The following is a 27,964-nucleotide window of genomic DNA, read 5'->3' on the forward strand; positions in this document are numbered from 1 at the left end:
AAGTAATTTTGTAAAATATACTTTAATTGAAATTGTTGTTGAAACAACACGTTGTTGCTCTGTGGGTCTTTTTGGTACATTGTACAAGTATTAAATTTTTTAATTTAATTTTTTCTTTATTTATAATCGCAATTTACTTTTATTAATGTATGTAGATTGTTATGTCTGGCTGCCTAAATAAATGCCAAAAAGTTTTACAAAGAATTTGTTTTGTGCTATTTTGTGAAAATATAATAAGATATCGTGATAACAACTGACAATTGTTTTATAAGTCAAAATGTTTTTAATGGTTTTCTTTTTAAAGAAAGCAGTTAAGATAAAATAAACAAACATTAAGAGTTGAAATAATAAGCAAATTACCTTAAGGTAGGCTGGATTTTGGGATAAATTTAATTAGCCTTAAAGTAGGCAAAGTTTTTTTGTTTTCAAGATAATAATGTTAGTTTTAATGAGATGTTCATAATCCACAAGTTGTTTTTATATTGAACACATTTTTGATGTTATCAAATCTTTTAAACTTAAGGAGATAAAGATTTTTTTAAATACCAAGATAAATAGTATAAATTGTTGGTTTTTTGTGATTCTTTTTATTATAATACCAATAGCTGAAAATTTAAGTATTTGACTCACATCTACATGACGATTTTCTAATCGACTCAAAATCTTTTCCTGATTCGACTTAACGATGTCTGTCTATCCGTCAACTTCTACAGATGATATCTCAGCAACTACATGAGATTTTAGGATAATTTAAAAGGTATTTTCATTGCAAAAAAATGGAAATATGGAATTATTGAAAAAATATGATCGATATATAAAACTTAAGGTGTAGATAACTCTGAGATGTTAGGCCTTTATCACGAAGCTAACAATTGGACTTTAAGATGATTATTAAATTTTTAAGAATAAAATTGTGTTCGAGCAGATAAAAGGCCTCAAAATTACCAAAAATTGAGTTTTTCAGACTAAGATTATCAGGACTCCGTGCTTTCGGTTACTTCAGTCACTGGATTAAAAATTTGTCCATTTATAATTTTTTTTGTAATAAAAATAAAGTTTTATTGTGTAAAAAAATAAAACGTTAAACTAAATACAATAAATAAATACTAATGATTTGTGAGACAAAGCAAAAAATATAAATAACACCAGCTTTGTTAAGTAACTAATGGCCCTTAGATTTGTTTTTAATAACTAAAATATTTAAATACTAAAACACAAAGAACTGAATATAACCGCTACAGGTAAGCCCCGTTAAGAACAATTAAATGAATTAAAAAAATAAAATTTAAAAGAATTTGTTACATTCTATAAAATTACCTACAAGTCTAACGTTTGCAATTTCTTTTAATAATATGTCAAGTTTTCGTTAACGAGGTTTGCCTGTTACCTGTTTTTCTCCCACTAAAAACCCCTGTAAAATAATCACAAATAAAAAATCTTAATGAAGTAATTAAGCTTAAATACAATCAATGTTCTTTGATGCCGCAGTTGCTATGTTTCGCATTTGTGGACTTATGCTCTTTTTTTACAGTCTTCAGTTTTTTTGGGTTGTTTTGTTTGTTTCAGATTTGCTAAATAAAATTTACATTCTTAAAAATTTTGTGTTTTTCTTTTGTGTATTTGATTTTTTTTACATTTTTTGTTTCAAAAAATAATTTGTTCTTTTGTTTGTTTTGTTAAGTTTTTATTTTGTTCAATGTTTCTCATTCTTTTCTAATTTTGTTTATATTCTTTTTGTAAAGTTTTCTTAATGACCTTAACGTCTTTTGATGTATTGACCTTTTTCTTGTTGTTGTTTTTTTTAGTTCTATTCTATTGAATATGTTTTTTTTTATAAAGAAAAAAACAATTGAAAAAGGTTTTTCGTTATAATTCTTTCTATTGTTTATTCTTTTCCTGACCGCCCTTTTTAGGCGAAAAATTGAGAAAAAAAGTTTTCAAAATTAAATGCTTGATGGATTATTAATGAGTCTAAAAGAAAAAAACTAAAAATGTTTGAATGTGTTTAAAAATTTCGTTAATAATGTTGAAAAATTATTTCATTAACATGATATTTCTATAGAAAATTTTCGTTATTTTGAATTTTGCGTTATTTGTGCTATATTTGAAGTAATGATAAATGTTATTCTTTTGGAAGTACTTCGTTTTATTTATACTGTGTCTTTATATAGTTATAAATACATCGTAAAAAAAACACAAAAAGTTCGGATTTTTTTGTTAGAAATGTTTAAAATTTGTCTCTAGAATTTTTTGGGTAATTTTTCCTATCGATATTTAAAGCAAATTAATTTGAATAAACATGCAAAATCTTAAAAAAAATTGTCTTCCAAAAAAGTAAAATTTCCTTTTGCCCTTGTCGAAAAAATGCAAATAAACTTAAATTGAAAAAAATTTTGTTGATTGGTTATATGTATATGTTACCACCACATAAACCAAGCTGTTTCTTTTATAACCTTTTTATTTTGCCTTAAGGTATACAACATTTTTTTCAGTTTGTGTTAAATATTTTTTTTGCACATGCGATTACACTCAATGAAAAGATCCTTGTAAAACTTCCACTTGATTTCTTTAGCCGTAACATTTACTTTGACACTTGGATATTGTTTTTCTAGCTAATATTATTGTTGTTTTTGCATTTATATAGTGTTATTTGTTTTACGTTTGAAAAACAACCTTGACTTGTTGTTTTTGTTTTTCGTTTTGCTACAATATTTGATTTAATTTGGTATTAAAACAACTATGTTTTTACTTTTTTTATTTACAAAATTCTTTTGAAACAAACTACAACAACAGAGTGCTAGCAACAGCAACATTTGCACCAAACATATATATTTATTTGACATAATCATATAACAACACTTGTTAATCATTTCAAATATAAATAACAACTATTGTATAAAAAATAACACCCAAATATCCTAAGAAACAAAAAAAAAAAAAAAATACAAACAGACCCCAGTCTAATATATAGATAAAGAATGGCAAAACAAATGCTTTGGTCAGTTGAACAGCTATTCATTCAAGCAACCAATACAATTTAGTCTTAAAACCATTCAAGTCCAAAGTATAAATATTGCTTGCATTTGGGTAGTTGGCAAAAACGACAGACAGCAACAACAGCACCAGCAACATTAAAACTGACCAGACAAACAGACAACAAGAAGCTTAGCACTACTTATCTTTACCCTTAAGTATAATTAAATGAACATGCTAAATATAACAAACACTATAGGCTACATGCACAGCTACATGGATATTTTTAATGTTTTTTGTTTGAATTTTCTGAATTAAATAACAAGTATTCATACATACCTACTAAACCATTTAATACATTAAGTCAACATTAGTTGTGTAAAAACAAAACTGCAAAATATACAAGAATTAAAGATTAAGAAAAATTAATACGAAAACAAGCATAAATGCACCTGCTTTTAATGCAAAGCATAATTTTAAGGGGCTGACCAATCAAGAAGAAATGTGGTATACTTTAGGGAGTTAAACGTAACTTTCACATTGTTATTGAAATGCTATAGTTACTTTTAAAATTTAGCGCATTTGATATATTTTCGAAAAGCTTTATTAAAGATAAAAGTTTATCTAGAAAATTTATCGATAATAAAACTAATAAATTGATTTTTTTTTGCAATATTTTTGAATTTGATCTATAAAAAATTTATCAAAAACTAAATTTTTTCTAGAAAATGTTTTAAAATTTAAAATTTTTTCATAAAAATATTTTGGGAAAATGATGTCGTTTATAAACTACCCAACAAAAACTTTTAAAAGTAACGTCATTATTAGACTCCTTTCAAGTAATGCAGACGGTTTTTGCTGGGTATTAAATAAGAAATAATAAAAAACTTTATATATCAAAAATGTTTGAAAAATTCCTTTATTCAACATCACCTTGCAACATCAAGATTATTAAAGAAAATAATGTGTAAAAAATTTAAAACACTAGTTAATAAAAAGACCAAAAGCTCAAAAAACAAAAATAACAAATAAGCTCCAATTACCGAATACGTACAATAAAGCAACAAAGAGTATTAAATACTTTAACAGACCCCATAGCAAAAGACCCCTTGATTTCATTTCACTACAGTTGAAAAACTCTTTGATAAACGTGTCCAAAATTGAAATGGTAACACTTTCTTGTTTGCTTCAATAAAAATATTAAAAGCCTTCTTTATATTTTGGTTAAACAAATGACTCAAATGTTAAACAAAAAGCGGAACAATCAAGTGCTGCTGCCTGGCTTTTATGTTTCTTTATTCTTTCGGAAAAGAGTCTTTTTGTATGCAAGGTGAGATTAAAAGCGTTTTTACTTTTTATTTCATTTACATTTACCCGAGGATATAAAGTCAGAGGAAACCAGCCACAAAGTAAAATATATTTATCACAAAAAAAAATCAAAGGGGTTAAATGGTAAAATAAACAAGTTGTATATTTCTTATAATTTATATACCTTCAATTTAACACTATTAAACAATTATTAGTTTGAATTTATTGCTGTGGTTTTTATTAACAGGGGTTGAACAAGTTAATACAGATGATAATGTTCTTAAACTTAAAAGCAGTATTAAAACGAAGTTTTGAAATTTTTTTAATTACTTTTTATAATACTTTAAGTATTTTTATAAAGTTTTAAACTCAATTAATTAAACTATTTATTAATAACTTTAATGTTTCTTAATTCAGTTGCATACTATTGTATGAGTTACTACCTTAAATCTTTAAAATGTTTTGTTAAATCTTTTAACAGAAAGATGAAAAAACTAGTGTTGCAATTATTTCCTGCTTTCTCTTACATTCACCTTTATATTGTGGTCACTACTAAATTAAACATAAAACCCTGCAGTTCTTGTTAATTAATAATTAAACAACTAATTTTTCTTCAGTTGTTAAACTTTAGTTACAAATGAACAATTTGCAACTCTACAGCGGAATGCTTTTGGTAGGTAAAATAACAGTTTTAACTACTGGAGGTCCTTTAATCCAAGTGCTCCGAATTTATACAAAATCCAAATCCATTAAGTAGTTATGAATGAACCTGCCTAAAAAGTATACATTGACTATTGCAGAAACTGCCGAAAGTTTTACACTCATGCAACACAATACAAAGTCCAGTCTAAACATTATTTGAGACAAATTTACGATTGTAATGAAACCAAACCATACACGAAAATATAAAAAGATACAAAAAAACAACAACTAAAATTTAATCGAAAAGATCAACATGATCTTTAACAAGCATGTTCAACGTGGTTGCATTTGTTGTTGTTGTTGCCAAGTTTATTTCAGTTGTTTGTGGTTGTTTTTTCATTATTTTTGTGTGGCAAATGTATAAATAAATGCAATTTATTATACAAGGAAGAGAAAACTAGTGTAACTAACGATGCAACAAACTACTGCTGCAACCATTTTATTTTGTTGCTTTTTAATATTAATCTTATTGCAACTATTACCACTACACAGCAACTGTTGCTGCAGAAGTAACAACTGCTTACATACAGCTAAGATAAGTGAAATGAAAAATTTTACAGATTTCAAGATAAGAAAAGTCCAATATTTTCTTTTTTACTTTTTTCGTGATTAATGTTTTTCAGTGGATTTTTATAAATCACTTAATCAATACAAAGAGATGGTTACTTCCCCTCCTTTAGTAGTTTCTTCTTAAAAAAAACAAACACTATTTATTTTATTACAGCTCAAAGGCATCAATGCTGTCTGACACACTCTGAAACCCACATCTAGAAAGTTTTTTTTTTTTTTTTTTTTTTTTTAAAGAGTTGTGATTATTCATACAAAGTTTGAGGAAGATGATGACAATGACCAAGACAAAATTTAAGACTCTGTATACGAATGAACGACAAAAACCATCTGAAATATAAAACTTTTAATTAATCTTTTTACTAATCGAGACATATCAGTTTATTAGTTTTTTTTTTGTTTTCTCTCTGTCTAACTGTCTGTCCAACTGACTCTTTGTTAGATTATTTGTATTGTTGGGGAAAAAGTTTTTATAACTGTAAACAATATTGCCTTTATTGTAGATATATAGTTCATTCATTTATTTAACAGGCATTGGAAATATCTTTGATAGCTGAGAAACCATTAATAGTTATTGCCCTAAGGCATATAAAACTTTTTCGTCTAATTGTTAAATGAAGAAAACCTAATTAAAAGCGAATTTTGGAAAATTTTTTAAAAGGAATAGTATAGTATATAATTATATGGACAATGATTACAAGAGATGTTTAGCTATTAGTGTTAAATGTACGCTTTCTCATCAGGCAGCCGTTTCAAAACATTCATTACCAGGTAAGGGATTAAAATGTCAAAAATTTACTTACACAATAGCAGTTCAAATTATTATTTGAACATGGTGATGTCATAGAAGTCACTTGCAAGTAATTAGTAAAATCACATCAATGTAAATCGTATGACAAAAATGTGTTGAATTCTATGTCAGAATTCACTATGGAATTCAAATGCCTCATGTATTAGAATGTATTTATATAACACATTATTAATAAGAAGTTATTGAAGTACTTCTTTGTAATCAGAACGATATGTAGTAGTTATTGAAAAGTAAGTTAATAGGTAAGTGGCTGCTATTGCTAGCTATTAACAAGTATTTGGTGAGATGTTGTTTAATTATAAAACAATTTTCTGGCAAAGTAGCTCATCCTCTTTCTCATCAGACAGCAGTTCAAAGATGAATTATGAATTATAAAGTATTTTTATAACACACCATTAATAAGACGTTATTAGCACTTCTAAGTAATTAGATAGATTTGTAGAGGTCATTGAAAAGTATGGGTAAGTTGTAAGTATAGGTAAGTTGTTATAATTGCTGGTCAATACCATGTATTTGCTGGGTTAGTTCCAAACTTATAACAATATTGTTAAGTAAATTTTAAAATTTTAAGAAAATCTTCATGTGACAATAAAGAAAGCAATAAAATTGTAAAGAAATTGTGTCGATATACATATCTTATAAATAAGCCGTATGATTTCGAAGAAAATACTATGTTGGTAAAGTTTTCGAAAGTATCCTTTAATAAAAAATATTATTAAAAATATAAAAAAATATTATTATAAAATTCAATACCATATGCCGAAAAAAATTAATCCAATTAAATTACTGCAAATTTAATAATTTTGTCATATAATAATTAAAAAACCCTACTCAAAAATTTCAATAAATTTATGTTCCTCCTTTAGCATGCAAAGTCTACTCTTTTTAGCACATTTGTTAACACCTCATTAATTTAAATTAAAATAAATTGAAATTAAACATGTTAAACAGTCTCTAACACACAAACATATATAACTAACACATAATTAAGCATATTTTACACCAATATACGAGTGTATTTTTCAATAAATTCAAATGCTGGATATTTTTTAATTCAAATTCAAACGCCTACTTTTCACACATTAATAAAAATGTTAAATTTATAAACATTTTTGTTTTTTTTTTTTTTTTTTTTTGACTGCGCTCCTTTTTTCTATTTCAAATAAAACCTTAAAGCAACGAAGCATAAACATATTTTTTGTACTTTTTAAATACGAGAAACACCCACTCTTTAATAATAAATATTTTAAAAAAAATTGGTTTAGCAATTTTTATCAAGACACACACACCAAAACTGCCAGCCAAAACTAAAAAAAACACGAAAAAAAATTATGATAAATTATTAATTTGTTAAGGCCAACATGGTTGAGGCAATTTAATATAAACCAACCATGAGCAATTTTTTTGTTATTCATAAAAAACCGCAAATAAAAATTGTTTCAAATTTTTTGAAAGATCCAAACATTGCGGTTAAGTAGGAGAAAATTAAATAATTTATAATTTTATTTGACACGAGTTTCTATTTTTAAACGTATTTTATGCCATAGAAGTATTCATGTTGTTTTTTTTTAATAATTTGCAGTAGATTCCCAGAATCTTTAAATTGCTTTGTGTAATATTTAAAGGCAAGTGTTTGTGGTTTTTTTCAAAATCTAAAGATTTAATCAGATTTGCTTGGTATATAAACAAATCCTATTTGAGTTGGAATGAGTGAATTTAGTAATTATTATACATACTTTTAAATATAATTTAATCCACAAATCTCCACACTGACAGACTAGAACATTTCCAACTTATCTATGAACCGATTTCGTTTGTTTTAAACAGCATTTCTAATATAATGTAATATGCGATCGTAATGTTTCTTCAGGAAATTAATTTTAACCAACAAATGGATACTGATAGATACATTTAAAAGTTTTTTTTAGCAAATCTTTTAAATTGCAATAAAATAACCCAGCAAAACATTTAAAACAAAGCATGCTAAAATTTATTTATATAAAAGCATTTTAAGTCATTCTTTTAATCGCTTACGAGTATTAAATAAAATAGTCAATAAAAATCGTGTGATAAAACGTATGCAGCTTCTATGTCTTCACCATGAAGCATATTCTTAGTAAGGCGTTATAAAAGTACTTCTATGTAACCAAAACCATATGTAGTAGTCATTGAAAAGTATGTTTTAGGTAAGTGCTTACAATTGCAAGTTATTACCAAGTTTTGGTGGAAAAGTATAGATTTTTTTATATTTTGAGAAAATTTACAAATAATTTGAATTTTATATACAAATTTAATTTTAAGTTTTCTTAGGTAATTTAATATTTTTAAAATGTCTATGTCTATTCAATATTTGAAGAAAATTTTCAATATTTTTGAACGTGCTAGCAAAAAATCTTCAAATTTTTGTAATTAGTAATCTAGATAATGTACTAGCTGGTAATAAGTGGTAGTTACTAGCCAATTATTTACAGAATCAGTCTAATTATCTAAAGCATCTATCCAACGTTTGTGGTTTCAATCATATTTTATATCTTTTATTTTTTTTTTTTAAAGTACTGTAAAATAACTTGTTAATGAAGTACTGAGTAAGCGGAAAGACTAATGAATACAAAAACTAACTGTAGAGCCAGGTTTAAGCCTGGGAAAGTCGGGTATGCATATTTGTAACCAGTTATTTTTTGAACCTTGCTGACTGCATTACTTATGATGAGACTTGTAATCAACTCCTTTTAATATGATATAGAAATATTGTGTGTTTTACACAAAATAATATTTTCTACAATTCCTACTAAACAATCACCAATATCGCCAATTATTATTTCACGTCAAATATGTTCCCTTTTCGCTTTGTTCGTGCACTAACTTTTTTGTCGTGAAAAAATCCCCTGTTGTGAAATATTTTGATGTAATTTTGTAAACATTGAACAGTTTTTCCCTACAAAATCAACTATAGTGAAAGAATTGTTCAAAACAAGTTCACAATTGAAAATTGCAAGGGAACAAACTTTTCAATTCAATTGGCGATAGGGATGAATATTAAATAATATTGTTTATGAAGCAGTTGTGAAGTGAGTATAAGAATTGACTTACAAAAACGGTTCATAATCTTACCGACTTTTTCAATTTTTAAAAGCTAAACTACTTACTGAACTACCTCCACGTAAGCAAGCGTGGTAATTACTTATTTAACTTCCTATTTGTAATAAAGATTAGTAAGTACTTGTCTACAATAACATCACTAAGTTAAAAAAATCAGTTGAAATGAAAATGAGCAAGTAACCAAAGGTTTTAATAATCTATTTTTCAATGAAAGTTTTCCTGTGGTATTAAAAAAAAAATAATAATACAAAATTTATTAAAATTGTCCAAAGAATATTTATTGTTAATTATATTTTCTGCAAAAATATTTCGAAAAATAAAAAAAAATTTAGTAAATTTTTCGCTTATTATAAACAAAATAAATGGGTCTTTTAAATTTTTCCCCTCAATTAATTTTAACACTCTCAAACTGACATCGTAAATAATACTAAATTTGTTTTAAACATAAAACCATAAAACTGATTATAACTCGTATTATTGTGTTTGTTATTTTAATCTAAATATGTATGTATCTTTGAAATATAAAAAGAAACGTTAAACATAATTTTGTTTCATGTCAAAATGTATTTATATTGTTAATGTTTTACTCTTAATTAATTGAATTAGAAAGAAACAAGCGTTAAAAAGTCATAATACTTTATGAGTATTAACTTGGCTCTAACACGGTTTTAATAATAAATTAAGCACACACACAAACAGATACAGATGTGGCAAGAGAAGTAAATAATAAGATAAAAATCAACATATATTTGCAATAATTTTGATAAAAATGTTATAATAAATCTGAAAGAAAAAAGAAGAAAATTTAATTTATGATTTATGTGTATGGATGTATAAATTTATGACTTGTTTTTAAACACTATTCATAAGAGTGACATAAATAAGAAAAATAAAAAAAAGAGTGGGTGTTTTACTATAATTAATTATGTTTAAATGAACAAATAAATTTATTAATTTTATTTTGAGGCCTAAATTGTATATATTTGTTTCAATCGTATATAATAAGGCTATTCACTTGAACGACTAAATGTGAAATTTGTTTAAGTAGAATAATTGATGCGATAATTCTTATCAATTACATTTTGTGTGATCATTTTCTTTTACCACTCTATTTGGAAGCGCTTACTTAAGTAGTCACAGTAACATATTATGGTTAAAATTATGATTGTGGTTTTAACATTTTATGGTAATTGAAACAATTTTAAAATATCATATTGTTATTAAATACAGTTGAAATATTTCATAACAAGTGTATGTCTTTCATAATAATACAATGATCATAATATAGTTATAGTATGGAAAATGGGCTTAATATTTTTAAACAAGGTTGCAAATTTTTTTTAAGCAAAATTACTCAGAGTTTATTTTATTTTTTTAAGAGCTGTCTTAATATTTACACAAGTTATTAATTGTTGTGTTTTATCTTTTTTATTTACAGGTAATTTTACAATATATTTTTGAAATAATACTTAAGTGTAATTACTGCTTGTAAGTACTAAATCTATATACATTTAAATATAATTATAACTTAATTTCATTGAAGATAAATTCCTTTTTAAAATACCAAACATTTTTGAAATATTTTAAACCTCAATAACATCTTTAAACAAAGAAAAAAAACACACACAAAATTCCAACAAAACTTAGGATAAAATTACGAAAAAAATAAATAAACAAGTAAAATTTAAAATGCGTGTTGACTTTATGTTTAACCACAAACAAAATATTTACGAGTTGGTAGGTAAACCATAAAGTCAACAAACACTCCAACTATAAACAACTCTATCGGGGCAGACTTTCAAAGGAATGGCATCATTTACAAAATGTCTTTTTCAATAATAACAATAAACCTTTTGCAAAACTGTTTCGAAAGTTTCAATTGTTTTTAGGTATTCAACATGTTATAAATTTTTTGTTGCAACCATAATCAACCACAAACATGTTTTTTGTTGTTTCTTTCTAAAAGTATCTTTGATACTTAAAAAACTCAAGTTAAAAAGTAAAAAATAACGATCGTGCTATGATAAAATAATTGAGCATACACTTATTATATGACCATTAAGGGTTTTAGTACCCAACCAAACAACATGATGCAGCAGCAGCATCATCTTGTAGCTCACTGCCATTAATAGCTAGTGTTAAAAAAAGGAAATATGTATTAATGCCTGCAACATAATCATCACAATGGCCATAACAAACATTAGCGCGCAAAACGTTTGCGAAACCTTTTATGGTGTTGGCAATTGAATTGCTTTTACATACTTTCAACATGAAAGTCACAAGATACAAATCTAAAGCTGTGATCAAAAGTTTTTAATATGCGCGAGAAAATTCCAAATGAAAATGAAGAAACGGTTGCCATGTAATCAACTTAGTCCGGCTGGATGTTTACTGGAAACGTCAATAAAATAAGTAACTGACAAAATCAAAAATAGAATAAACTAGTTGTTATTCTTTTGAATGGGGAATTAAAACAAAGAAATAAAACTAAAAGGAATCTTTTTAAGTTAAAAAAAATAATTTATGTATTTTTTTAAACCTCTAGAGGGGATTTTCCAAATCAGGTTTAGCAACATTGTTACAAGCAACAATGTTGTTAAGGAAATATTTCAAATTCAATTTGCTATAAATATATAAATATATTTTATATTAAATAAATTTTTGATTTTCCGAATTATGTTTTCTTAATTTGTCTGTAGATAAGTTTAACGAAACTCTTCTTAAACCTCCAGAGACAATTTTCAAAATCTCGTAACAATGTTACAATTGTTACGAGCAACAATGATGTTAAAGAAATACTTACGATTACTTACTTTTCAATGGCTACTGCATATCACCTATATTACAGCGAACTGGCAAACAAACAGCCCAGGTTTCTATTCTGTATGAGCAGTCTTATGTACTTAAATTAAAATAACTTTTTAATTCCCTATTTGAAAGTACTTATTTAAGTAGTTATTTGTAATCAAGCATGTTATGTGCTTAGCTACATTGTCATCACGGTATATGCAATAAGTAGTTGAAGCTGCTTTTAAACTTTTAACTGATTAAAAGTTTTTGCTTGTACCGCCTTAATAACAACAAATTCAATTCACTAAATATTTTCTTAATTCACTTTCAATTAACAAACATTGTTTTTTTTCAACATGTTCCCATTGAATTCCTTCCTCATTCTCAACATATTTTCTTCTTATAGTTATTATCATTATTAACTTTTTTTAAGTAAATACTTTTAAAAATTATTATAGTCTCTTTCACTTAAATGAACATGTTTCTGTAAAATGTTAAAATGTTTACAAAACAATTTAAAAAGGTTAAATATCCACAAAATATGTTTGTAAGTACTAAAAGTGTCAAAAGGTGTAAAATAAATTAAAAAAAGAAAAAAAAACAATTTAGCAACATGAAGCCAAAAGAATAAAAGTTTCAAATATTTGCAGGCAAACATATTACAACAATTTTAATGAGTCTTAAGTTGTATGGTTGTTGCAAGTGTGGAACTTAAGATACAATACATATATAAAATTTAAAAAGCAAGCAAAAGTAAAAATTACTTCTTTTCATCGGGAATAATTTGAAAAGAGTCTTAACATGCAGTCAAAAGAAGAGAATGATGGCTTCTTTTTTCAGTAAAATATTTCAATTAAGAAATTCCTTCAAAATACCAACTATAATAATATGTTGCTGTTTCCTGTGAGCTATACTTCCCCTAACATTATTAAAACTTATCAGCTGTTTTTGCTCTTTAGTTAATGTTAAGACATTTACGTTTTCTAAAAGTAACTTAACTACAAGTTATTTCTTTTTATTTTTCTTTTAATCTTGTAAATATGAACAAAAAACTGGGAATGAAATGTAACCACATGTGTTTATTAGCCCCCAGTTATAATGGGCATAAAATAGATGACTCAGTGTAGAATCTCTTAAACACGAGTCTATAGACCAGATTTGGTTTGATGATGTTTAATAAAAATAGAAGAAAAAAGTAAGAAGCACATACTAAATAAGAAACACCTAAAAGACATGAACGATACACAGTAGTTATGTATTTCTTGATCAAACAACTAGTATTTGCCACTATTATCAGATTTTTTCATAAACAAGCGTTATTTGGACGTTAGTTGATAATTAAAGATTTGAAGTTTTTCATACATTACTTGGTAATGAGTTCTCGTTATCAATAAAATTTCGATTTTGGAAGTTTTTTTTAAGAAATATTGATATTTACATTTTGATATTTACAGATATAATGATACAACATCTTTTTAATGGGGCATTGAGTAAGAGAATAGACTATCAAACATGAAAAATAACTGTAAAACCAGTTTTAAATCAGGAAAAGTCGGGTAAGCAGATATGAAACCAGTTATTTTTGGTAATTGTCGAAGAAAAATAAGTAGTAATTCACCCAAAAGTAACTACTTTCACTTTTCTCCAATATTACTTGCCTACTTACCGGGTATGTAAAGATTTTGCTAGGATATTTTTCATAAAAAATAAACAAAAATTTTTGTGTAAAAACGAAAATTTTCTTAAAAAGAATATTTATGGAAAATTTCTATAAAAATAAAATTTATGAAAAAAATATTCCATTAATAATATTTATGAAAAAAATTTATTTAAAGAAAATATTTGGAAAATTTCTATAAAGAAAATAAAAAATTAAATCGCAATTTGTTTTTAAGAAAAAAATGGAACAATTTCTATTAAAAGAAAATCTTTGATTATTCTAATTTTAGAATAAGGAGAAAGTTTATCAAATTTAAGGAGAATTTGCTATAAAGAGAAAATTCATCGACAAATTTTTATACAGAGAATGTTTATCTTCAATTGTCTATAAAGAAAACTTATCGAAAGTTTTCAATAAAAAGTAAACTTATCAACAATTTTCTATAAAAAGAAAATTTATTAAAAATTTTGTATAAAGAGAATATTTATCGAATTTATTTTTATAAAGAGAAATCTTATCGACAATTTTCTATAAAAAGAAAACTTATCGATAATTTTCTATAAAAAGAAAATTTATCGAAAATTTTCTAAAATCAGAAAATTTATCAAAAATTTTCTGTAAAGAGAAAATTTATAAAAGATTTCAATAAATCGATAATTTTTTATCAATAAAAATATATTCTTATAACGTAATGTTTAAGGAAAATTTTATTTGAAAGAATTTTAAAGATTTTTGTAAAAATTTTGTTAGAAGAAAATTGAGAAAAATGTTCTTAAAAATGAAATGAATCAAATTATGTCTTAAAATTACATTTACTAATTATTTTCCTTAGAAAGTGTTATTTTTAAAAATTTTCTTTATGTAATCAAAAATTAACTTTTAAGGAAAATCTTTTAAAAATAAATAAATTTTTTAATGTTAGCCTGCAGAAGTTCCTTTTTTACTCCATATTAGTTGCCAGAAAATATATAATCATTACAATTTTAAAAGAACTTTAGCTGGAAATGTAACATAATATGCAAATGAAGCAATAATATTAATATACTTGCAACTTTAACAAAAACAGTTGTTATGGTAACAATATTAAATGTAACAGTCTAAAATTACACTTTCATAAACATATTCAAAGTTGAAAGTTTAAGAAAGAAAAAATTAACTAAAACACAATACAACAGAAATCATAAAATTTATAACTACACATTCAGTACACTTATTTAAATATAATCATTGCAAAAGTAGCGTATTAAATGAAAATCTCTTATTTACATGTTTTCATATGAAAAACTAAAGCAGATGTAAATAAAATTGTTTTGAAAAAGTATTATAAAGTCATTTCCCGGGATTGTTTGCAACAACTCTAAAATGCAGCCAACCATGGAATATTGTATTGTTGCAAAGTGCCTGTTAAAATACACACTTCTTTACATAAATTCAATATTCATGTACTACCGTATGCGGACAAGAAATACAACTGGAAAATGACAGCGTCAAAAAACTGAAAATAACTGACATGAATGTAGCGATTATTTCATGGGGATTTATGGTTTAATTTTATACTACACTGAAATAAAAACAAACATGTTGATAGAGATAGATAGATAGATAGATAGATAGATAGATAGATAGATAGATAGATAGATAGATAGATAGATAGATAGATAGATAGATAGATAGATAGATAGATAGATAGATAGATAGATAGATAGATAGATAGATAGATAGATAGATAGATAGATAGATAGATAAATAGATAGATGTCAATAATATTTATCTACATTTAAAATGTGTGTTATATTATCTTGTATTTCAAGAATAGATCGTAAATTAAACATAAATTTTAAATAACTTGCGAAAAAATTTTCATATGTTCCTCTTCAACAATTTTTTGTTTCAAAACTACAAAAATTTGAATAATTTGCCAAAGAACACATTCGAATTACACACTGTTTATAAAGAAATTCACAAATAACAAACATTCTTGATCTAAGCCAACAACATAAAACAATACAGTTCAACAAAATAAACATATTTTGTACAACGTGTTCTACTTTGTTTGGTGTTCAACAACAAGTAGCAACATCGTTTATTTGTACATTTAACTGACTCCTTAAAAACTCTTAGATAACATATTTTAATACAAGCACAAAGAGGCAACCATAAAAGTTATGAGCAAGAAGTTTTGGTAGCAAACAATTCTCTTAGTAGTAGCAACAACTGAAGTCATTTTTATGCTACAGTTTAGTTGAATATTTTACTGCGTTTTATTGTATTCTATATTTTTCTCTGCCACAAGCGCGTGCACTTTATTGTCGTTGTAGTTACTATTGTTGTTGTTTTATAAGAACGTTGGCTATATGTTTTAAACTTTTCAACTTTGTTATTGAATCGAATTTTAACTTTTTTTACCAAAAAAAAATAATTTCTAAAGTCATAAAAAGTATGTTTTTGAAAAGTAGATACTACTACTACTAACATAAACACTTAGGGTTTTTAGAATAAAGTTTAACTTTTATTAGTGTTAGTTTGCATTTTAATTGCAGTTTTGAAATTTTTAAAATTTTGTATACGAAATTTTTTATATAGCCTGTTAAGTTGTGTTCACATTGGACGAAAATGTTTTGTTTTTTTAAACATACATAGATTTGATTTTATATCTAAAACAGACTTGAAACTCTTTATAGCCATTTAAAGTATACCAATCGGCTTAGAATCACTTTCTGTTCGTATGTCCATGAAAAGCTGTGTGCACACCACAGGTCTTAATTTTCAACATAATTTTATGACATTTGGCGCATAGCCTTTGACCCTAGCCCCATACAAACTCCGCTTTAGCAAATGAGTTGGTTCAAAATTCACTTATGGACACTAATAACTCAATTAAATTCTACATAAATAATTTTGATACTTAACCCCATATGAAAAAATCTTTGTTTTTTGCCAAGAATAAGTAAAAATATTACGGAATTAAGGTTAAAACAAAAAAATGTCTCATTATTTAAAAAATAATCCTAATTTTTAACATATTGGTGTATGCCCTACTAAACATTTACATTTAATTTTTTTAATATTTGTTTAGTGTGAACATTTGTTTTGTTTAGTTTTGGCATAAAGTTAAATTTTTTGTAACATTTTTTTTTTTTTGGTTTTCATTCTTGTTTTTAAACCGCATTTTGTTTTGAGGGGTCATCAAGTGGTTTGCAGCTCAAGTTGGTTTTTTATGTGCTCAAAAGGACTAGAGAGTTTTTTTTTTTTATTTGTAAAAAGAAACTTTTTAATTATAAATATTCTTAGGAGGTAGAAAAGAACGTTAGAACTTTTCATAAATAAAATATTGTGATCTTGAAGGAAAATTTAAATAACGAATCCTAATTCTTAAATCTTATCTATATTAAACAGAGTTAAAACTATTACGAAATAAATGTTTTTTTAAAGATCATCGTAGATGTTAGATATACAATTTTTCATATAATATTTAAGATGAATAGCCTTGTAGATGACTTTTTTCTCTTTATTACAATTAAATTTGAGTATGCTTCTCCAACTACGTCTAAGAAATACTTTTCTCAAGGTGCATCATATAAATAATTTTTCTGCAATTATCAGCTTTTTGATTGGGTTTACTTCTTTCGATTTCAATTTTTATAACGAATTTGTTGCGCTAATACAATTTACAGAACTATAGAGTTTTTTAACTAAAAACAGCGGGGTGCCTTTTAAGCAAAAACAATTTGTTTTTAATTCTTAAATATAATAACAACTTTAACAACATTCTTTTAAAATAAAATTTATGGATTTTTTTATTATTTTAAAATTATTAATTTTTTTGTTATACATAATTTTTGTAGAAATATTGATTTCGATTAAGATAAATAAATTTTTTTAATTTATTAAATTGTATTTTATGGATGTCGAAATATTTAAATTTAAATTTGATTTATTGCTAAAAGAATATTTTAAAATTGAACATTTTTTAAAACAAAATTGTTAGCTGGTTAGTTTTTATTATTAAAATTAGAACCAGTTGGAGATTGATAAACTAAATTATTTTTTTTTTTGTTTTTTTGAAATGGGGTTTTTAATAAAACTTTTAGTTTATTCAATATCCTTTGAACTCTTTTTAAAAACGCCCATGACTGATTTAAATCATATGTTTGCATATTTCACACATAAGATTTAAGTAAATCTGTGCGTTTTACCATTTTTGCAACCCAATTAAACGCTTTTTAACTTTCCAACAAAAACAATTAAATATTAAAGAATGGCTTTTTACTTTTATTTGAGCTGTACATAAATCTCCCTAATTAAATTCTAAATATAATTCATATATTTTTATAAAAAACAGCAAACAAGTGCTGCTATAAAAACAATCCGAAAACACTCCGACTTTATTGTATTGCAACACATAGTTGTGGATAAAATAATAGCATAATGTTTTCACTTAAATTGGACATTTTCTCCAAAGAACCAGACATTGAATCATTTCATAATTCTTAAATTTTTTCTCAATTTCGAAGCAAAAACCTTACTTTTTTTAATTTCTTTGGATTTTTTTTTTTAAAATTTGCTATAATTGTTGTTTTACTGTTTTATATTTATTATGCTATCATGCATAAGCGGTAAGCTTCAGCACTTATGTTACTTGTTAATGGGTGGCAATATATGTACAATGTACATATGTATTGCATGAATTTATATACATACGTTTCAACAAGAACTAACAAGTATGAAAAAATGTGTATATAAAACATAATTTTTTTCTACATTTTATTGTTATATGTTGGAGCTGCTAAATATAACAATACAATTTGGAACACAATAAAACACCTGGTTTTAGCTTAAAATTTATGTATAAAAAAAACTCCTCTGTACCATCAGCCAGACGAGTGTAAAATTTGAGGTAATTACAGCAAAAACTTTTGCAAACATAAGATCAAGTTAGCAACGTTTAGGTAATGTACTCTACAAAAATTATTTTGAAATTTTTCTACTGCAGCTAGTCGATATGTAAGTAATATTTACTCTCAGTTGCCTAGATATTTTAAAAGATTTGTTCTATAAAAGGTGATAGAACTAGAACTTGCTACGGGATTAGTTTTTCGACCCATCTTTCATCTCTCTAGAGTGGTTACAACAAAAATTATTCTAAAAATTTTCTAAAAAAAAGAACTTCTACTACGGTATTAGCTTGCTTTCTATTTTCCTTCTCCCTATAGTGGTCACAACAAATGCGCTTTGAAACCTTAAATAAAATTGCATAGGTTATGATTTACATAACATACTTTTAGTAGATCCCACTTTGTACAAATCATTGTCAAAACTAAAGCTGTTCGTGTTTAAAAATAAATTAGTCTGTTTTAAAAATATAAACGTTGTTAAAAAATATTAGCTTCATATTTTTTGCATTGTACAAAACATAAATCTACAATTTTTACGCTGGATTATTTTATTATTATTTTATTATTTTACAGCCAGAGAAGAAGTTTAATTTATATATACTAAAAAATAAAGTATACTCGTAGGCTTTACAGTTTATGGCGATTTGGTGCATACTTTTAGGATACTTTTAAAATTGCATTATTTTAATATTAAATTATGGGTTTATTAAAAAATGTTTTTAAATATATATTTTTTTTATTTAATAAGAAGCACTGTAAGGAATATCCCAGGAAAATATTGATATTATCATTTTATTATCCTTACGAAGCGAAGAAAGCTGAATACTTACATCAACGTGTTGAAATACTGATGTGTATGCAATTTTAAACACTAGACAAAATTTTTCTGTTAAATATTTCTCTTTTGAAAAATCTCAATAAACCAAACATTTATTTAAGAAATTCTGCTTTCTTTGTTTTGCCTTTAATCCCGAAAATTTTCTAAGTTTCTCTATAAAAATTTGCATATATTTCAAAGAAACGCCTATAGACATTAACTTAATATTAAAAGGAAAATTAATCTTTCTTTATATTCTTTCAACTTTGTTCAACGTTATTTTCATAGTACATTAATTAAATTCATTAGTTTTTAAAACAAAATTTTACAATGACACTAATACAACGCAGCCACTACTACTTTACTGCATTATTTTTTCGCAGACAGACAAGACATAAATCTTATAGTAACTCTTTTTTCGAAAATTCTAAATTACAATGAGGACCACAAAATTTACTGTGTGTGTTTTTAAGTAGTTACAGACACCAATTCTTTAAACCGCTAGAGAAACAACAAACACCCATCTACTCCTTCGTAAGCAAGTAAGTGATAAAAGAAACTCTTTCTTCTTCGCTGTAGTCTTATTGTAATTGCGTATGTTGGAAGTATGTAAAGTGTAGTAAAACTGACGTCAAAAGGTAATAAATCATAAGAGTAAAATGACTTGTAAATGGGAAACCTAAAGGCTTGTGTAGATTTAAAAGTAGAATAGATCCTTATTATAAGTATAGCAAAGTTGTAAAAACAAATGCCTTCAAATTAATGTTGTGTCTGAGCAGAATAAATGTTGTTGATTTTAAAGATAAATAATAAAACATATTAGTAAGGATCTTCACTGAAGGATGTTGAAACAAAATGACTATGACTTGTACTAACTCAAAAACTTACTTTTCAATGACTACTTTATATCGCATCCATTAATTAGAATGAATCTAGTAATAACTATTTACATAAGAACTTACTTTTATACATTCATTTATTTTTTAAATGTTGTTTTTTGCAAAAAAATATTTTTGTTACAACTAATTGTATGGACGTAACCTCGCATAAACTATTTACTTAACCTTCTATTTGAAGCCGATCTTAGTAAGTACTTACCTAAGTCCCTACTTATAAGCGAGCATAGCAAGAATTTGACTCTAATGTCTATAGATCATCATATATATTATTCTATACATGTATAAAACTCCATATATAGGACTGTCCATGGATCAGTTTTAAATTCTGTTTATCAGTCTTTAGATCTGTCTGTTGCCCAACCTAAGGAAATGTCTAAAGACGAGTCTATGGAGCAGTCTCAAAATTTGTATAGAGATCTGTCGATATACCAGTCTGTAGATCTATCTATAGCTCTATCTGTGGACTAGTATAAATCTATAGACCAGTCTTGCAGACCAGATCTGTTTGTAGATATTTCTTTAGAACTTTCTGTAGATTAGACTGTGCATAGAGCAGTATATAAAACTGTCTATATTATGATGACGCTATTGTCTAGTCTATATATCAGTCCAATTGCAGATCAATCTATATGCAGACTAACAACATTTAATAATTGGTTTATTCACATAAATTTGTATAACTAAAGTACCGCCTTTTTATATATTTATTTAAATCTGCTCAACATTTTCATAAAATTTGCATAAACATACGAATATTAATCAAATTAAGTTAATAAATAAAAAAATTCAGAAATCGAAAAAACATAATTAAATTCCAACAATAAAGAATATAATAATAAACAACTGACTACACATATGGTCAACAATCTAATAAGACAACTTTTTATTACTTGAATTATACGATATGTTTATTATAACATATTTTTTTTGTGTTGCCATTATTGGCCTAATGTATATTTTGGTCACGTTCAAAATTCGTACACATTCATTAGTTAATAAATAAATAAAATAAATATTTATGTGTTTAGATATTTATATCTAAATGACCTTGTTTAATAAATATTAAAACGACTATAACAAATGTGGCCAAAATAAACAACACGTCATCAAGATTCTAATCTAAAACATGATAAAATTAACAAATATTAATACTGTTTTTAATATTAAATCACACATTAAAATGAGATCGAACTATAAATATTTGTAGCTTCCACAAAATTATTTTTAATAAATATTTAATGTATGGTGGAATGTGGTTTTATAGTTTGTTTTTTTGTTATTATATTTTTTTAAAAAATACGATAGTCATAAAGCAACTAAATATTTTTAGTTTTAATTAAATTTTTTTTTTTTTTTAAATTGGCTCGTGTTTTGTTGAACAAATCAAATTATTTATTAATTTTTAAATTTTATTATTATGTTTATTTTACAACTTATACTATCTGTTTTTGCTATTTCAATTAATGATTAATTAATTTATAACATTTGCAAATTTTTTATTGATCAATTAATGTTGTTTTTTTATATGCAAATAAATGTTTGAATATTTGCTAGATTTTCCTCATTAAATATTTATAGCTGAAATGGGAGTGTTGCATATTTAATGTGATAAATAAAACAGAATCAAGGTGACCAAATAACTTTTTATTAAAATTTAAAACTACAACATTAAGCTGCAAAGTTATCAGATTCAAAGTGGTTTTTGCTGCCGCACCTTTTTTTATTTCTGGATTTTAAATATCTAAAAAATAATGTACATCTTTAAACTAATCTTAGCATTTATTTAGTGCTTCTAAAATATCATAATGGAAGTAATTGAAATAACAAAATAGAGGGAACTATCAAAATGTAGCTTCAAGACTTGCACTTACATAACCACTTACGTGTCATATTAAAAGCATAACATTTAGGTACTCTTATAGGGACTTACATATAAGCAGTTACGGAAATACATTATTAATTGTACAACCATTTTATTTGACCGCCCGCTAGACTACATTTTACGCTTTTAAATTGCGCATTTGTTAGTACTTATTTAAGTAGTTACTTGTAAGCGATCGTAATAAGTATTTACTTCCAATGTTACTTTAAATAATTCAAGTGCTATCGCAGAAGTAATCAAAAGCTTCTTTTTAGCTTTTTAACATATTACTTTTCAATGCAAGTTTTTGCTGAAACTCATTATTCTGTAAATTAGAAGAGATCAGAGTTTAGGTTTTTCCCATTTAACCCTATCACGGGCAATGCTAAACTGCTGGAGTCTTTATGGAAATGTCATTTGCTGTAAACTCAAAATAACGTTCTACTTCAAGAAAAATTAAAAAAAATCTTAAGACACCTGTGTGCCGTTAAAACTGTTGTTAATTATAATTTAATAATAATGTATTATGTATACAAAATAGCATTTTAATATATTATTCAAACACGATGATGGAAACAAGTGCTTACCACGTTCCCTTATAAGTAGGGAATTAGGTACAATTGCCTCCAAATAAGGAGATAAGTAAATAGTTTTATTTATTATGGTGGTAGCAAAGTTGCAAGCTAAGCGGTTGACAATTTCCTGGCATTACTTTATGATAAACTTTTCTTCCGTGTGGTCACCTTAACTTTTTTCAATTGCAACATAAGCGCATACCTACATACGTACATCATTCTTTCTTCATTTAAATTCCATTCTACTTATTTATTTCATTACAACATTTTCTTTAATTCGTTTAAGCAATCTTTGCTTTCAATCTACCGTTTTAAAAGTAGCAAATATCAAATAGCAAATGCAAAAGTAGTAGTTGAAATACTTTTCGTAAATAATTGCGTTAACTTGGCACGTAATTGCAATTTGTTTTCAATAAAATTTATCGATAACTGGCGCCAAAATTAATTTATTTTCTTAAAAATTTTTTATGTTGTATCTCAACTCCTTTTCTTATTTTTATACATACACATATTTTCAGCGAAAATGTCATCAAGGTGTTGCATTTGTTAGTAAAATTTAATAAACGTTTTTAACGTGTTTGTAATTAGTGGATAAATTCAATGAATTGTAATTATTATTTTATTTATTTATTTTATTTATTTATTTATTTATTCAAAAACAATGGCCGTAAGCCGATAGGGCCTAATTGGCTAGTCTACAATTAAATATACTTATAATACAAAAATATTATTGGTACATTATTTAGTAAGAAAATATAACATATATTTATAATTTTTTTAATTATAATTTTCTTATTTTTAATAGTTAGACTTGAAGTTTTGCACACACTGATTAGGATTCTATAAATTGGTGAAAATAAAGATAATATTATTAGCCTAAAAATGACAGTAAAACATAATAGGAGCGAAATGCAATAAGGTTATATAAAAGATTTTTTGCAACAAATGAGTTATACCAATTAAATATTTTATAAAAACTTAGGGGAAATGGCTGTACAATATACATTTACATAGTGGAATATCATTAAAAATAGGCTCAGGGTTAGTTATGAATTCGACAAAAAAATATTTTTAAATGCATATAATGAATGTGAGAATTTACGTTCCTGGTAAGGAATAACAGTATTCCATAAGCGCGCTATGTTAACTCGAAATGATCTCGTCATAAATAATGAAACATGTGCTGGACATATTAAAGAATGTGTTCTATTTGAAATAGCAAAGTTAAATTTATTCTGCAAATAGTCAGGTTTACCATATTTTATAGTTTTAAAAAAGAAAATCATTTTTCTCAACTGAACATATCGAAAGAAACTACAACCAAGTAAATCAACGTAATATTGAGAAACATGATCACTAATCCGAAGTCCATAAATATAACGTACTACACTATTAAAGGATCTTTTTAATCTGTCAATGTTGGAGTTTGAGGTACATGAGTAAACTTCAATACCATAAATTAATAACGGTAAACACAATGATAAAGCAACACGACGTTTTATTGAAGAGGGCAAGTAAAAACCAATATTATATAACTTTCTCAATGTCCAAGATATTCGTGAAATTACTGAATTTATATGAAAACTAAATGTTAGCTTATCATCCAAAATAATACCAAGTGTTTTATAATGAGGAACAATTTCTAATACTTCGTTATTCAGAATAATGTTTAAAGAAATAGATTGTTTAGAAAATACCATTACCTTGCATTTCATGACGTCATTCATGACGTATTTAGTTTTTTTTCTTCTCAAATAAAAATTGGTAGTTTTAGATCAATTAGTTAAAGATAAAATCTTACAAAAAATTAAATTTTAATTAAGAAATACATAATTTGAATGTTATTTTACCTCATGTGGTGTGACAATTATGGTTGTATGAAAGATATAAATTAAAGAGGGTTTGTACATGGGTTTTTTTAATTCTCTGTTAATACCATATTTCACTATGGTGTTCAATTCTTAAGTTCACTTAAAGGTCTTGTTTAATCACAAAACTACTTTCCCTTTAATTTTCCACCTCTTTATTAGCAAAACTCTTATATGTATATGTATGCACATACAAATTCAACTTGTTCCCCTTACTATTTATTAAATAAAACTGTATATCAAGTGTCATTCAAAGGTCAAACTTATACAAAACACATTGTGAGTGTTGATTTTTTTTCGTTTTGGTTTTCATAAATTCCCCAACAAGTTTACTGATTTTCATTTTAAAGATAAAGAAAAGTTTACAAGCACCATAGACTTTTGACTGGAATTGAGCATTCACCGTTAAAAAACAAATAAAAACCAAATGACTACAACAAATTTCAATTCATTTTCCACACCCAGCTATTAAAACTAAACAAAAATATTTTCTGGTATTTTAAAAAGAAATTGAAATAAAACAAAATCACTACCAATCAACTGACACCTACTTTCTTTTCTGTTTTTAAATATAAAAGCAACAAGAAAAAAATAGAATAAATAAAAAATTTAAGTTTTTCTATACAATAAAACTCATTGAAAGAAAGGTGGAAAATATACAGGAACAAAAAAAAGAAATGAAATGAAACACGTCACGATTTTGAAACCGCATACCATTTGGAAATTTAAAAAACATTTTACAAATGGCAATAGCAACAACAGTTCTTTGTAAAATAGAAACTGCAAATGAACTGAATGCAATTTATTTTTTTTAACTACAACCAAAGTATTCAACTATTTTGTTAGTCTAAATGTCGGTCTAACTGTCTTAACGTCTGCTGGTGTTTATAAAAACCACTTCTTCATTTTAGTTTTAAAAAGAAAATATACATTTTAACCAATATAAACGAGTTTTTTTTTTTTTGTGGAAAAAGAGTAGTTAAACTATTTTTGTTAGCATTTAAAATTGATTTTTTTTAGTTTGTTTGCCAAAAGTGTAAAATATTTTTAATATAAAACATCCCGGCAAAAATATGGTAATGTCTAGTTTTTACTCAATAACTTACTTTTCAATGACTACTACATACCGTCTGCATTACTGAAAAGGAATCTAATAATAACTTACGAATAATTAAATTACTGTTATAGTGACTTAAAATGCTCCTGTAACTGTTGTGTTGAACTTTTTACCTGCTATCATTTCGATGTAAGCTTTTGCTGGGTTGTTACTATTAGCACTCTGTTTTTCATTTCTCTTACTTTGCATTGTTTAATTTTGCAATGGTGTCGTTGTAATGCTTTCTTCATTCGATTGTATGTACTCTGCAAAAACTTTTCATTTAGCGATTTTTTAAACTCTTAAAATCAGAGTAAGAAATTTTTGAAGTCGTGAATACAAATTTAATGAACAATTTTTACATTCCGTAATATAGAGCTTGTAGCGAAAAAAATATTTTTAAAGTTTTCAGGTCCGCGAAACGACTTTTAGAGCATTTAAAGGGACATATAAATTCCAAAATAATCTAAATAATTCTAAAATGGATCAAACCAAATACCAATTTATTCCGATAAAAAGCAAAAATATATGCCTTTCAAACCCCCGCTAAAAATATTTTGTGGATCAAATGAAAACGTGAACCTATTTAAACACTTCGCATTAGACAATGAAAATCGTATTTGACTGATCTTATTTTCAAGGTATTATAAGAAATTGAAAGCAAATCTATTACTCATGAGAGCTAGGTACATAACTGAACCAAATACCCAGAAATATTTCTGATAAACAAGATTTTTCGGCAAAATGTAATGATATTTTTATAAAATATAAAATTTTATTTAAACCACAAAATTCTCTAATATTCTACATTGACAGTAGCGAACTACCAAAAATTTCATGTGTTACATTTTCTAGAAATTCATTCTTTGTAAACTGAAGTTTAACAAAAACTTTTTAGATGTCAAAAAAATAAAATAAAATAAAAACCAAGAAAGTAAGCAAGTAAATGCAATAAACTGCATTGATGCAAAATGCTAGAAAGCAGTCAAGGAGACAATGGTTGACGGTATTGGTGTCAACTTAGCGTGACGACCTTTTTGATGGTAAGAACGAAAGAAAGTTAGAGTAACAAATTTTAATCTGGTGTTTCGGCATGGCTGATAACTGGTAATGACTGTGTGAAAAAATTTGCTAAGAACATGACAACGACCTTAAGAATAAAAGAGAGACGTTTTTTGTGAAATTAGTTATATATTTTATTTTTAAATATTATGCTAAAGGATTTTATAAAATTGTCTTGAACACAACGTTAATTTCAGCACAAATTTAATATTCCATTATGGTTTAATTAAAGGATTTTTGCTAATTACAAAAAAAAAACATAATTTATTATTCTTTTAACTACAAAAGACAAGACATTATACCTGCAGCAGTTTTTGAACTCTTTATTTTTTTCAAGTTAAATAACTAATATTCTTTTCATTCGTTTTTCAAATATTCTACCATTATTAAACTCAAATATTTTCTTTTTTTTTCTTATTCAGGTTCCTAATACGCCACTAACAATGCCAGCATACCAAAATAATAATAATAATAATGACTTTAATGTCTCCACATCAAACTCCTCAATAACAACACAGTCTACAACATCGACGTCGTCATTTCATGCCTCTTGTTCTTTGCAACAATCTGCGCTAACGACGTCTACAGCGCCATCTGGTGCATTTGTTGTACCACCCATGGATACATCATCGTCATCATCCTCATTATCCTCGTCCTCGTCATTATGTTCAACAGCAACAATACCGTCAGCTACTTCACCGTCATCTTTAACATGTTTGCATCTAAAACGTTTTCTCGATTGTCAACAACTACATGCACATCCCATGGAATCGTTTAATAAAGGTAAGTTTTAGTTTTATTTTGTCTTTTTTTAAAAATTTCATTAGTTCTTTGTTTTCCGTATTTTATTTCAACTTTTCAAAATATTCAATTTGGAAATTTTCTTGGTAAATTACATTAAATATTGCATATTTTTAGGAGGTAGAGAAATTTTTTATGATTTCTTTAAAATGGTAACTCAATCACGAATTCTTTAGTAAT

The 27,964-nt window shown here is 25.8% G+C and overlaps 1 protein-coding gene across 4 annotated transcripts in view; it reads left to right on the forward strand.

Moving 5' to 3' along the window:
* LOC111676098 (flocculation protein FLO11) overlaps positions 1-27,964 on the forward strand; it is a 252,972-nt gene that overhangs the window by 138,590 nt on the left and 86,418 nt on the right. For all 4 annotated transcript variants that reach the window (XM_046950646.1, XM_046950648.1, XM_046950647.1 and 1 more), the window contains exon 4: positions 27,406-27,766. In XM_046950646.1, the coding sequence (XP_046806602.1) occupies positions 27,406-27,766 (361 nt within the window). The remainder of the gene's footprint in view (positions 1-27,405; positions 27,767-27,964) is intronic.

Source organism: Lucilia cuprina, chromosome 4, assembly GCF_022045245.1.
Source record: "Lucilia cuprina isolate Lc7/37 chromosome 4, ASM2204524v1, whole genome shotgun sequence".
NCBI classification, from domain to species: Eukaryota; Metazoa; Arthropoda; class Insecta; order Diptera; family Calliphoridae; genus Lucilia; species Lucilia cuprina.